We start from the raw sequence: 14,835 nt of genomic DNA on the forward strand, positions 1-14,835 counted from the left end.
CAACATCCAGGTGTGGCGAATGGGAAGAGGCCGAGCAGGTGCTCCCATAGGCTTTTGGTCCCCAAAGTCACACCCAACCTGGTCCAGCCTCTGAAAGGCCATTGGCTGAAGGAAGTTCCCCATCAAACAAGCAACAGACAAATAAACAAAACAAAAGTAGTGTCAAAGCCTGTCCATATGAGTCTTGGTTTTTGTTGTTTTTTGTTTTTTCCTGATACTGCAAAGTGGTTCTGGCCTAGCTTAAACTATAACTCTTGTTAATTTAGTACTTTAAATGCATACTGTGACCCTAAAAACAAACAAACCTCCATTTTTCTCTAGGAACCCAACAATGTCTCTGTATTGTGGAACAATTTGCCGAAGGAAATCTTTTTGGTGCTATAGGCTACTGTCAACTTATGTCAACAAGACACGGTGAGTTCTGACCAATCTGATTATTTTGAGCCTAAAAATACTAAGCTCTAAACTCTTTTTTAAATCCCATATTAAAAATTAAATGTGTGAGATAAAATTACACATAATGTTCACTGTAAATTATTTACCTTTGAAATCCACTTAGTAATAAAATTCCAACATTGAAAATGTTTCATAATCTTGACTATAAGTTCTACTCAAATACGGTATTGTCCTTTTGGCCAAGAGGTGATACATGTAGCTGGTGGAGGCAGGAGGACCAGAAATTTAAGGTTCTCCTCATCTACATAGAGAATTTGAGGTCAGCTCAGATTACATGAAACATTCTCTCAAGAAGAAGAAATAGGAAGAGTAGGAGGAAGAGATGAGGAGAAGAGAAAGAAGGGGCAGGAAAAGGAACGGGCTTTGTCTTTTTGTCGTTGTTACTGTTTTTGTTTTGAGACAGGGTCCAGCTGTATTTTTTTCATGTGTGTGTACATATTTATGGCTACACATGTGGAGAAGAGTGAATGTACTTGGGTGTGCCTATGCATATGGAGGCAGAGGCTGACCAGATATCTTTCTCAGTCACTTCTCCATCTTACTGTCTTTTAAAGTTTTATATATATGGGTATTTATGCTTATGTTTATGTACCATGTGTGCAGTGTCCACAGAAGCCAGAAGAGAGTGCCAGATCCTGTGGAACTGTATAGATGGTTGTTAGCTGCCACGTTGATTGCCATGAACTGAACTCAGGTCCTCTGGAAGAGCACCCAGTGCTCTTAACTACAGAACTGTTTCTTTAGTTCTCCACCTTATTTTTTCAGTTGGGGGTCTCTCAGCTAAACCTAGATGTCACCGATTGGCTAGCTAACAAGCCTCAGGGATCCTCTTGTCTCTCTCTCTCCCTGGCGCTGGGATTATAAAGCCCTGCCCAACCTTTTTGTGTGTTACAGATCCAAACTTGGGTCTTCATGTTGGCAGAGCAAGCACTTTACTGGCTGAGTCATCTGAGGTACCATCTTTTTTTTTAAAAAAAAAAAAAGACTTATTTATTATGTATACAGTGTTCAGCCTGCATGTTTGCTTGCACACCTGAAGAGGGCACCAGATCTCATTATAGGTGGTTGTGAGCCACATGTGGTTGCTGGGAATTGAACTCAGGACCTCTGGAAGAGCAGCTAGTGCTATTTAAACTCTGAGCCATCTCTCTGTCCCCTTGAGGCAGCGCCTTACTATATAGTCCAAGATGGTTTGACCACTTGTTCTTCTGCTGCAGCCTCCCCAGTTCTGGGACTGCCTGTGTGCATAACCACATCCAGCTAATACTTTGACTTTCCTCTGTGATTCCCACATAACAGGCACTGAAATACTTTTAGGTGAATGCACAGAAAGGGAGATGTTAAAGCAGCCCTGTTTAGTGTGATTTTTAACAAACACAGGTAAATTATATTGAATAGTGTAATTTGTTTCTTGAAACAGCAAGGATTCGAAAGAGATAAACTTCAGTAGAAGGTAGAATAGGGAGAGGGAGATTTAAAAAATAAAAGGCTGGAGCAAAGGCTCAGCAGTTAAGAGCACCTGCTGCTCTTTCAGAAGGTCCAGATTTGGTTCCCAGCATCTGCATGGCAGCTCACAACCATCTTTAGCTTCAGTACTAAGGGATCCTGTAGCATGAATTCTAATTGTTCTTAATAATAACAACGTGGAGTCAGATATTAGGGGGTCAAAACTGAGAGATCAGAGAAACAGTACAGCCAGCCACTAGAGAGACTTTCTGCCTCTACAAGTCCTCAGATGGACTGCATGCTGAGACTGCAGTGAGCTTCTGTCTCTCTCCACCCAGCCATATCACTCCTGTCTCCACCTCGCTGGCTGGTGTGGGATTAAAGGTGTGTGACTCTCAAGTACTGGGATTAAAGATGTGAGTCTCCACCCACCTGAGTCTCTTTCTCTCTTAGACTGGATCAATTTTGTGTAGTCCAGGGTCACATTGAATTCACAGAAATCTGTCTGCCTCTGGTTTCCAAATGCTGGAATTAAAGGTGTGCACCACCACTACCTGGCCTCTATGACTAACTAGTGGCTTAGCTCTTCACTCTGATCTTCAGGCAAGCTTTATTTGTTAGATTACAAACAAAATATCACTACATTTCCCCTTTTTGTCTAAAATAAAAAAGAAGGCTATAACTAATATAAGAAAAACAATATACAATAAGTACAATAACTATATATAATATATATAGGCAGTAAATCCATCAATAGTGTCTAGTCCATTTGCATTTGACAAATTCAGAGGAAAATCTCCATTATCTTTCTTATCTTGGTAAGTCAAAAGTCTTGTCCCTAACTTACTTTTTATCATAACTTGTATTGTTACCCAAAACTATTTTTGATGTCTCTCAACCTTATACACTTTACACCTCTTTAGTGAGTCCTTTTCTGTGTCTGATAAACAAGGAAAACTATAACTATCTAGTCTTCAACTCCCTAAGAGACCCAAGAAGGAAACAGTGTTAACTAAGTAAACAGGAAGTGCAAGCAAGCAACTTCCAAAAAAAATGTTGAGAAATGGCAGAAACAGCTGGCTGCCTGCCTGGACAGTCACCTAGAGTCCCTCTACAATGTTGGGGAATCCATCTTTGCCCTAAAGGCCTAGCATATCTGACAGACTTTTCTATGAAGCAGGATTTTTGAAGGACTGTTCTGCCTTGTCTTGTAGTAGTAGGAGCAGCGGGGCTGCGTCCCCAGCACCCCGGCCGCCTGCTAGCTTATGCCTCGAAATAATTACACGGACACTGTATTCTTTTAAACACTGCTTGGCCCATTAACTCTAGCCCTTACAGGCTAATTCTCATATCCCGATCAACCCATCTCTAATAATCTGTGTAGCATCAGTCTTACCGGGAAAGATTCTAGCCTACGTCCATCCTGGGTCTGAGCTTCATGCGTCTGCCTCAGAGAGCAGAGCTATTGCCTCTGTCCGGGAGAGGAGAGCATGGCGTCTCTCTGAGCTCACCTCCTCTTCCTCCCAGCATTCTGTTCTGTTTACTCCTCCCACCTATGTTTTAACCTATCAGGGCCAAGCAGTTTCTTTTTTGCTTAACCAATGAAATCAACAGATTGATATATGACACTCCCACATCATTGTCTTAACAAAGTTTGGCAGTCACTCTCTTTTGTGTCCTGCTTGTCCAATATGTAGAGCATACAGTTAGCAATCAAGGCCAGAGTACTTTCTTACCCAGTGGCTTACTTCACCACAAATAATGTAAACTTCAGGTGGAGGTTTGTTTTTTGTTTTTTTTTTTATATGCCCATCATTTTCTCTGAAGTGCTACCAGGAGCAGATTTGTCTCACTGTCTTTAAAAAAAAAAACCATATTATTATTAAAACATCTTAAATGCTATATTCTGTAGTTCTCTAAAGTGTTTAAAAATAACCTGTCTATTTAAAATATATCTGTTTGACCTTGTAAACATACCTAATATGATTACAAGTTCAATTATAATAGGTGATTCATTACTAACCTACATTTCCTTATTATCCTAAACAGTTGACAATAGCAACTTTCAAGGACTAGAAATTTGTGTTTCAATGTTAAATGAGCTGTATAGGTACAGTACCCTGAACAAGAGTAGAAATGTATATGCATATGTTCTAACAAAGTTAATCTTAAATTTGTATCAATGTACAAAATTTGTATACAATATACAAAAGTCCAATCCAATGTAAAACATTAAAAACTAGTAGTTGCTTTTTAAAAGTAGATTCAGCAGCAGTAAAAAACAAGGGCTTCTTGAATTTTGTATGCAAATGGATGGAAATAAAAAACACTATCCTGAGTGAGGTAACCCAGACCCAAAAAGAGGAACATGGGATGTACTCACTCATATTTGGTTTCTAGCCATAAACCAAGGACATTGAGCCTATAATTAGGGATCCTAGAGAAGGTAAATAAGGAGAACCCAAAGAAAAACATAGGCATCCTCCTGAATATTAACCTTCAGCAGGCGATGAAAGGAGACAGAGACAGAGACCCACATTGGAGCACCGGACATAAACCTCAAGATCCAAATCAGGAGCAGAAGGAGAGAGAGCACGAGCAAGGAACTCAGGACCGCAAGGGGTGCACCCACACACTGAGACAATGGGGATGTTCTACTGGGAACTCACCAAGGCCAGCTGGCCTGGGTCTGGAAAAGCCTGGGATAAAACCGGACTCTCTGAACATAGCGGACAATGAGGACTACTGAGAACTCAAGAATGATGGCAATGGGTTTCTGATCCTACTGCACGCACTGGCTTTGTGGGAGCCTAGGCAGTTTGGATGCTCAACTTACTAGACCTGGATGGAGGTGGGGGTTCCTTGGACTTCCCACAGGACCGGGAACCCTGATTGCTTTTCGGGCTGAGGGGGGGGGACTTAATGGGGCAGGGGGAGGGAAATGGGAGGCGGGTGGCGGGGAAGAGACAGAAATCTTTAATAAATAAATAAATTTAACCCCCCCCCAAAAAAAAAGTAGATTCAGAAATCCACCTTTTATCTTATATCTATATCCTCCCTTTTTTCTTTTCAGAGCAGATTCAATAATCTACCCTTTTATCCTATCAAATCTATATCCTTCTTTTTTCTTTTCAAAACAAGAACTCTAAATCTAATCTCCTTTGTTCAATTTTTTCCTGACCATTACCAATAATGATTTGTAACCAATCCCCCTAAACTATGACAAATATCCATAGCCCCATGAAAGACTAAAAACCACCCATTCCACCTCTTGGGCATGTGGGTGTTGTGTTCTTATATTTACTTCCTGCTGTCTGGGGGTGATGGCATCTTTAGGGAATCCCAAAAAGAAAAGGCTGGCTAACTGTCAAGTCCTGGGAGAGGTAGCTGTATCATTTGTTGTCCAGTCTTTGCATAATGGGAAAGTGCAGGGTGTCTCATATCCTGGCTAGAGTAGTCTGTGAGGCTGGATCATCTCAGCTAGCCACCTCAAAATTGTTCTGAGTAGTTTGTAGCCCAAAACCAATCTTTAGGTGGTGGTTTTCAGCTTAGTGGTGTTATCATGGTTCTTCTGGAATTGTCATTGTGGGGCCCCATCCTCCTTTTGGAGACTTCAGAGGTTGCTGGTAGGCATGGCCATGGTTCACTGCAGAAAACTGATAGAGACTCAAACCTGAAATCATGTACAGGAAGGTAGATGAAACCTACCTTTTTCCAGAGTTATATAATATTCTATATGACCATTAATATCATGACAAAAGTTTAATATATATATATATATTAATCCTATAAATTTTAGATAATGTTTACATCTTAAGAAAACCTGTTAAAGAGTCAAAATAAAACCAAAGAATTATGAAGTAATGGCAATAAAATAGTCACTTAATTTTTGTTTTTCTTCTATCCCATATCAGGTGGCTCTTTTAACGTGAGACAGACATTTTGGATTTTAATTTAACAAGCATGCTTGGCTTTAGAGAAGGAGAGAGCCACACTCCAACTCCGAAGCCAGCTTTGATTTTTTAATTGAACTGGGACTACAACAGACCATTTGCATAATATTGAGAGTCTGTTTTAGGGCTTAATTTTTTTTTTGTCCTTTGTATGTAAGACCCAGGGCCTTACATGCCAAATAAGCACTCTAACTCTGAGATACACCCTAGTTTGGTTAAAGAGTTTTAATAGTTAAATGGTTAATAATTAAGCCCCCAAGAGAATGCTCATTTAATCATCCACTAATTTTTTATAAGATTTTTATTTATTTATTATGAATAGTGTGTTTTGCCTGCACACCAGAAGAGGGCACCAGATCTCATTACAGATGGTTGGGAGTCACCATGTGGTTTCTGGGAATTGAACGCAGAACCTCTAGAAGAGCAGCAGCCTGTGCTCTTAACCTCTGAGCCATTTCTCCCGCCCTGCTACTGAATCTTAAGGACTCTGATTCACAGCACTCGGGAGGCAGAGGCAGGCGGATCTCTGTGAGTTCGAGACCAGCCTGGTCTACAGAGCTAGTTCCAGGACAGGCTCCAAAGCCACAGTGAAACCCTGTCTCGGAAAAAAAAAAAAAAAAAAGGACTCTGATTCAATTTGTAAAGCTTATAGACAGATTACAGCCACCCTAAATGAAGGTACTAGAAAAGCCTAGAATTTGCTTTATTATTGTCTCTTTTTGAGAAACCAGTAGGTTTTTTGTTTTTTTTTGTTTTTTTTTTTTACTTTTTTGAGACAGCCTTTCCACTTAGCGCTTGTTGCCCTGGAACTCACATAGATCCACCACCTCTGCCTCCTGAGTATTGGGATTAAAGGCATGTTTCACCCGAGAGCGCCATACTTGATAAAAATGATGGGCATTTCTATTCGGTTTGATTTGACATAATTGGATTTCTTTGTGTGGCCAAGCCCATGACAGGGGAGAAAGGAAAGTGGCAAGTGTTGGGTCCAGGAAGGGGGGGGGGGGGTCACGCAAAGATGAGAACACCACCAAGTCTAATAAACCAGAAGCAAACTTTATTCCAGAAAACAAGATCCTAGGAAAACCAGAAGCAAACTTAAAAATAAAAAATAAAAATAAAAAAAAACAAAACACCGCAGGGCACAAAAGCTTATCAGTGTGCTGAGACCACAGCCAGAGATGGTGTTTGTTAGGCTGTGGCCCCAGGCCGGTTTCTGAACCCACTTTTTATAGTAGGGGCACCAAGCATTAGCTCCAAACAAAGGAATTTTTACGATTTTGCCCTGACCCGTGGGTCAGTCAACATAGGAGGGGAGTGGGTTTTAATGTCAATGGGTAACTAGGCAGCTATCATGAAATATGTTTTAGAGGAGATTTTAGCGAAAGTCACTAATTGCAAGAAAACGGATAAAAAAAAAAAGCCGGGTGGTGGTGGTGCATGCCTTTTGAAAGACCCTCGGAGAGGACCTTCCCTCCGACGAAGACCCCTGAACTCAGGACATAAACACAGGTACCTGCGGGCGGCAAAGTCTTTCGGAGGACTTGCGCGCCTGCAGACTGAGAGGAGGTCTTTTTATAGGAAAGAGGGCGGCAAAAGCACATTATAGAAGCAGATGCGTGGTTAGTGGTCGGTTGGAATGAGGCAAGGGGCATAAGTGGTTTTTCCTTTCCCAGCACAGATGTATGGCAACAGATATCCTGTTGTATAGATGTCCTATCTCACAGATATTCTGCTTTGCAGCCAGGGGCCCTGACCTCACTCCGCACTTACATTTGTTCGTCAAAAGCCTTGTTAAATGACGTTACAGCAGCTAAGCTGGGATCTTTCATAGGGGGAATTGTTTCTTTTGTGAACTGCTGATATTCTAAGTTTGGCACATGTGCTGACTATAGGCATCCTGTTTTCCTAAGCAAACGGGATGTTCTCATGAGAGCCGGCTAGCTGCAGGTCCTGAGAGGGTCCTGAGGGTCTCAAGCAAACAGAATGTTCTCATGAGAGCCAGCTTGCTGCAGGTCCTGAAAATCTTTCAAACAAACAGGGCGTTCTCACAGGAGCATGCTAGCTGCGGGTTTTGAGGGGGGTCTGTAGGGTCTTTCACTTTAATCCTAGCACTCGGGAGGCAGAGGCAGGCGGATCTCTGTGAGTTCGAGACCAGCCTGGTCTACAGAGCTAGTTCCAGGACAGGCTCCAAAACCACAGAGAAACCCTGTCTCGAAAAACCAAAAAAAGAAAAAAAAGAAAAGAAAACAGATGTCTTTAGCAATTAGTCAGAAAAGGGGCTGCTAGTACTACTAGAAGGTTGATAAATCAGAATAATTGGTTCTTAGGCTGAAAACTTAGCAGAAAGTTCTTTACAGTATCTCAAGGTAAAACTCAGATTACTGACTGCCATACTTTACAACCTCCATTATCAGAGCTCATTAATTAAGCTATTGTATTTGTCCACTGTCTCCTGGTACCTCCAGGTGTATACCGGAGCCCCATGCCTCTCCTCTGGTGGCGACAGTTTCCCATAACAGAGACAGTGCCTAACCCAGTCTCCTAAAGGTTAACTCAGTTCACATCTGTCATTTATCAAGGATGGCCAGGACACTACTCTCAGTTTGCAGGGAGCTCTGGTCTTGTAAATAAAACAGCTAATTGTAAAAGGAAGTGACCTAAGTTTCCCAAACATCCTAGAAAATAGCTCACTGTGAATGAGTGATCCTTGATCTGCTAAGAAAGCTGCTGATAGTCTGCTCTCATTCTCCAAGAACTTTATATTTCTTTTTTTCTACATTCTTATTTCTGGAATCTACATTTTTATTTTCTTATTCTTGGACTCTTCAGGGAGCACGTGCAAACCCGGAACCACATGTTTCTCCTCTGGGAGCCCACTTAAATACCCTTTGGGAGTGGTCCTGACCCTCCCTCAGGGCATGCTGGGATTTGGAGTCCAGACTAATACAACTCCCAAGCCAGGGGGGCTGGGATGGATGCCAGGGACTGGGGGCTATGCTCCAGACTTAACCAGAGGGACCACCAGTAAAGCCTATTCTTAACCTAACTCATATTGGTAATATTTTCAGTAACCAAAATAAAAATGAGGATTAAGAAAATTTACTGGACCAGACATAGAGGTGAAACATGCCTTTAATCCCAGGACTCAGGAGGCAGAGGTGGTGGATCTATGTGAGTTCCAGGGCAACAAGGGCTATGTGGAAAGACTGTCTTAAAAAGAGAGAGAGAGAGAGAGAGAGAGAGAGAGAGAGAGAGAGAGAGAGAAGAAGAAGAAGAAGAAGAAGAAGAAGAAGAAGAAGAGAAGAGAGAAACATGTTAAGAAAAAATTAAGAGCAACGGCTCTGCCAACACAAAGAAATCTAAGTAGGTCAAATCAAACCGAATCAAAAAGTCCATCGTTTTTATTAAGTACGGCGCTCTCTGGTGGCCGAGCACATGGTGGGGAGACAGTAAAGCAGGGAGCACATGTAAACCCGGAACCACGTGTTTCTCCTCTGGAACCCTACTTAAATACCCTGTGGGAATGGTCCTGACCCCTCCCCTATGGCATGCTGGGATTTGGAGTCCAGACTAATGCAGCTTCCAAGCCAGGGGGGCTAGATTAAATGAAAATTCCTAAAGGCCAGTGAGCGCAGCCTGCCCCCATCTGTGGGTCTGTATTCCTCTTCCTTTCAGTCCCTGCCTGCTAATACTTGCCTCACTGTGGAGAGTTGGCCAAGTTCCTTAAGGTATAATTCAGTGAGTTTTATTGCCCTTCAAGTTCAAGCCAATAAATACCGCTGAACTAAAACATTTCATATGCTGATTACTGAGATGAAAAGCCAAGAATAGCTGACCCTGTCCTTAAAGAAGCCAGTCTTTCTGCAGAGATGGGCAGTGAACAAATGGTTCGGTGGCCCACAGAAGGGTGGACGGGAGTGCAGGGTGAAGACCAGATCTGGTACATGGTCACCTGTAGCCACCTCAACTTTGAAGCAAACTGGGATGAAAGGAAATGAGTGTGGAGCTTGTCATGATGACACAGTCCTGTAGTCACAGCTACGTGAGAAGCTAGAGCAGGAGGATTATATTCAAGGCTTTGCTGAAGTGAGTTCAAGACCAGCCAGGGCAACTTAGTGATAAAGGTGAGAAGAGAATTGACACACACACACACACACACACACACACACACACACACACGAGAGTTAAGAACTCCCCCAAATGAATGATAGACAAAGAACCAAGTTTGGTTTATTTATGTTTGCTTGTTTATTTAACTTGGACTGTATCTGTATGTCCTGGCCTGTATGTGAAGGTCAGAGGATAACTCAAGGGAGTTGGCTTTCTCCTTCTCCCATGTGGGTTCTAGAGATTGAGCTCAGGTTGTCAGGCTTGGTCCCCTCACTGGTCTAAGTCTGGTCTTTCGATGCTTACTCCCCAAATACAGATATTTATTTGAATTGAAGGAAGATGACGAGGCCTGTAGGAAAGCTCGGCAGACTGGAGTGTTTTACCTCTTTCACGATCTGGCTCCTTTGCTGCAGACTTCAGGACGGCAATACCTGGTCCCCCGGCTTAGCCGAGCAGGTAAGGTCAACCAGTGCACAGAGGAGCAGATGAGGCTTTGGCCATTAGGTAGGATTCAGGTCACATTGGAGCTCCAAAAGATATCCTTGCATTTTAAATAGTTCAGATTTTTCTAACAGCTCTTGACTCAGGCTTACATAACTATTTCTGCTAATTAATAACTTATTGTATGAACTTGAATTAGGTAGATATTCTTGGTGGGAATGTGAACTGTAAGTGACTTCAGCAGAAGTCCATGAAACTGCTGTTCAAGTGGGCTGGACCACTGCCCATTTTGTGAATGAAACTGTGTCATAGCACGCCATATTCATTCCTTGAATGAATATGTCCCCTGCTGTCAGCTTAAAAAATATTTTTAATTCACACTTGAATCTCAAAAATAAAATCCCCAAATTCAAAAGGTGTAGATCTCTAATTATATGTACTATAAAGGGTCTCAAAATTAATTTTATTCAGGGAGAAAAAAATCCTGCAACCATTGAATTAAGGGTAAATACCAATAAAAAAAATATATGATATACTAAAAATGGTCAGGTGTTCATTCTTATTATTCCCTAAACAACAGTGTAAAACAGTTATGTACATAGTTGCATTGTTATTTGATATTTTAAGCAACCAAGAGCTATCTAAAGTATTGGCAAATACTATGTTATTTTATTTGAGAGATTGAAGCACATGCAAATTTTGGTATGTAAGATACTCTGTAACAGACCCAGCTGGTCCTGAGGTAGCAACTATGTATTTTAAGCAGAAGCACCTCCTGGGGGTCTCACATGGCTGCGATGATGTGACTAAAATTCATGTCTCACTTTTCCTCTCCGTCTTCTTTTTTGCTGTTTAGAGTTGGAGAGGCTGCTGGGCAAGTTTGGACAGGATTCACAAAGAATAGAAGATTCAGTGCTGATTGGATGCTCCAACCAGCGTGAAGCGTGGTTTGCTCTGGATCTAGGTCTGAGTAGCGCCTCCTCCATCCATAGTGTGTACCCCTTTTCCTGCTAGGTACCTCCCTGATTTTAGGGTTCTGCATAAAACCACTTTAAAGAAAATGTTACACATACAAAAACATTACCAATTTTTCCCTTTAAATAAGGAAAACACTGTCATCACTGAAAAGAGAGTAAGAAAGGAGAGTTTTGGGCCATCGTAGCCTACATAGTGAGTTTTTGAGGGGAGGGAGCTAAAAAGCAGCGGAAGGTCGGCATGTTAGTACATGTTTGTAATCCCAGCACTTGAGGAGCTACAGATTGTCTTCCTCTACACAGAGGATGAGGCCAGCCTGCCGAGAGTTTCCATGGAGTGGTTCTTGGTCCTCCACCCTGCACTCTAGAGTCAGTTTGGATCCTCCCGTGCTTTTCCTCTTTCTTCAGTGTCTAGTGAAAGTGGAATGGTGGTGGAGTGAGCTTCGACATCCCATCTCTGTTTCCAAGGACTGTGCTGCTGGTCCTGACCACTCTGGAGGATCTGGAGTAGTACTGTGCTCTCCATTTCCCAGACTAACCTAAGAATCACATCTCTAATCTTCCAAAAATCAGACTTGGGAGCCCGTACCCTGTGCATGAGCATGCATTCCACCCCCGCTCCCCAGATAGAAGCCTGGGAACCTGTGTAAGTTCCCAAATCCTAGATGCGTCTCGTAGGCAAGTTTGGAAACAGAGTTCTGCAGGAGGGACTTTGCAGAGGCAAAGGTGGACGGTGGACATGTGTTTAATCATGTTCTCTTTTCCAATTTTCTACCCTCCTGACAGAACCTGAAGTGGAGACAGAGCTCGGAGGTTCTTTCGTCAGTCTGAGGCGGGCTCTTTCTCAGCTGAGCTCCATGGATTCCTCCTTGCTGTTCACGGTACTTTGATTTCTAGTTCCCTAGAAAGTATGAGAAAGCTGTGTGAGGGCAAATGCGCATGTGCACACAGTCCTGGGGTTACACAGACCTTCCTGACATTGGCAGAGGACAGTGGACTGGGAAGATGGTTTACTCTTCCTTGTTTTGCTTTTAGCAGAGCTACCGTGAATACTTAACTCCTAAGAGCATAGCAACGTTCTCTACATATTTTTAAATAAATATTGATTGTTATTTATTAATATATGTTTTACATACTTTATCTCATAAATGCTTTTAAAATTTTTTTATTTTTATATGCATTGGTGTTTGAGAGAGTTAGATCCACTGGAATTTCAGTTACAGATGGTTGTGAGCTACAATCTGGGTGCTAGGAATTGAACCACTGAACCATCTCTGCAACCTATCATAAACGCTTTTTAAAGATTTTATTTTTAGCCAGGCGATGGTGGCTAAAACTCACAGGTGGATCTCTGTGAGTTCGAGACCAGCCTGGTCTACAGAGCTACTTCCAGGACAGGCTCCAAAGCCACAGAGAAACCCTGTCTCGAAAAAAAATAAATAAATAAATAAAAATAAATAAATAAAGATTTTATTTTTAATTGTATGTACGTATATGCCTGAGTGTAGGTGTGCATATGAGTGTATGTGTCTGCAGAGGCCAGAAGGGGTCACCACTGCTGCATGAGATGGACTTAAAAGTAGTGTAAACATTTACAGGCCATAGGTGCTGGGAACAGAACTCTGGTTCTCTGAAAGAGAAGTATGTAGTCTTTTTTTTTTTTCCGGTTTTTTGAGACAGGGTTTCTCGGTGTAGCCTTGGCTGTCCTGGAACTTGCTCTGTAGACCACGCTGGCCTCAAACTCACAGAGATCCGCCTGCCTCTGCCTTTCGAGTGCTGGGATTAAAGGTGTGCACCACCTCCACCCAGCCGGTATGTATTCTTAACCATGGGGCCATCTTTCCAGCCCAACCTCATAAACATTTTTTAATTCCATTGCATGAAATATATCATGTTTCACATGAAAAATAATTTTACCTTGCTCCAATAACTTGTTCTCATGGCTTTAGATTCCACTAGTTAATTTTTATTGTTGGTTTGTTTGTTTAATTTTTTTTGTTTTATTTTTTGGTTTTTTTTAAAAAAACAGGATCTTACCTACCCCAGGCTGATCTTGAACTCACTATGTAGCTGAAGATGACCTTGAATTTGTGATCCTTCTGCCTCCTGAATTACCAGTATTTCAATCATGCTTTCAGATGCCTGGTGTATGTAGTATTAGGATTATTAATGATTTTCCTGCTACTGTGATAGTCCATCGTAGTGGGGAAGTCATGGCAGGTTGAGGTCGGTGGTCACATTATATCACAGTCAGGTGGCAGAGTGATGAAGGATCAGTTTGGTGTCTCCTTTTTATTCGGCCCAGGACCCCAGCCCATGAAATGGTGCTGGACACAATTAGGTGGGTCTTCTCACCTCAGTGAACCTAACTAGATAATCTTTACCAGACATGTCCCAGAGTTTGTTTCCATGGGGATTCTAAATCCTGTCAAGTTGATAACATTTATCACCATACCAACCTTTAACTTTAAAGATGGGATCTCAGGTAGCCCAGGCTGGCCTTCAGCTTCCTATATAGCTGAGGATGGTCTTGATCTCCTGGTCCTCTGGTCTCCATTTCCCAGAGCTGGGATTACAGGCACAACACACCTGTCTGCTGTGGTGTTTTATTGTTTGTTCTGAGTTAAAGAGAAACCCCAAAGCCTTTTTTAGGTGGGAAAAGAAAATCACAAGTTGAGTTGGGAAACAGTGGATGCAAGCACCTGCTGCCCAGTCCTGACCTGAGTTCCACCCGGGGAACCTGTAAAGCCAGCTGCCGTGGTCTGCTGCTAGGATCCCAGCACTTCTATGGCGGGGTCTCAGGCAGAGACATTAGCCTGGAGTACACTGCATGGCAAAGCCAGGGAGGCCCACTTCAAGGTGGAAGGCAAGACCTGGTTCTCCTGACCTGCGTGCACACACACACACACACACACACACACACACACACACACAAATCACAACTTCATTGAGGAGGAATGAGTAGGAAAGAAATGTTTTAGCTATAATAGAAATTGAAATGTTTTCTTCTTAAGCTGGGTTACATTTTATGGGTGTGTATTATATTGCTGTATATCTTTATGTTTTAAGAAATTCATAGTGCATTTCAAAATACCTTTTAAGCTAGGAATATAGCTCAATGGAAGATTACTTACTCGTGTATGCAAAGCTATAGATTTCCGGCACTCCAAAAAACAAAAAATAAAATAAAAAGTACATAAAATATGCTTTCTCTTAGACTTTGATGCTAGGAAAATATATTTAGGTCATTTCCTTATTTTCCAGTCTAAGGCCACTTGAAGTAGGTGAGCTAGGGCCAGTGAGATGCTCAGCAGGTACAAGTCTGGTGACCTGGGGTGACCCTCTTAGAGGTGGAAGGGGAGAACCAACTCCAGCAAGTTCTCCTCCGACCCATCCATGCACCACGGCACATGTACCATCCCCCCCACACACTATTAATAATACAATTGAAC

General features: G+C 42.2%; 1 protein-coding gene across 3 annotated transcripts in view; it reads left to right on the forward strand.

The window, feature by feature from the left end:
• The window catches only part of Nudt13 (nudix hydrolase 13), a 46,791-nt gene that overhangs the window by 14,253 nt on the left and 17,703 nt on the right, over nt 1–14,835 (forward strand). For 2 of the 3 annotated variants that reach the window (XM_041638942.1, XM_041638944.1), the window contains exons 2-5: nt 322–414; nt 10,285–10,424; nt 11,266–11,400; nt 12,170–12,264. In XM_041638942.1, coding sequence (XP_041494876.1) covers nt 332–414; nt 10,285–10,424; nt 11,266–11,400; nt 12,170–12,264 — 453 coding nt within the window. In that variant the 5' untranslated portion in view covers nt 322–331. The remainder of the gene's footprint in view (nt 1–321; nt 415–10,284; nt 10,425–11,265; nt 11,401–12,169; nt 12,265–14,835) is intronic. The other variant, XM_041638943.1, reaches the window with a different exon arrangement.

This window comes from Microtus oregoni, unplaced genomic scaffold (genome assembly GCF_018167655.1).
Source record: "Microtus oregoni isolate MIOR12 unplaced genomic scaffold, Mior012 000056F_ref0000123, whole genome shotgun sequence".
Lineage (NCBI taxonomy): Eukaryota > Metazoa > Chordata > Mammalia > Rodentia > Cricetidae > Microtus > Microtus oregoni.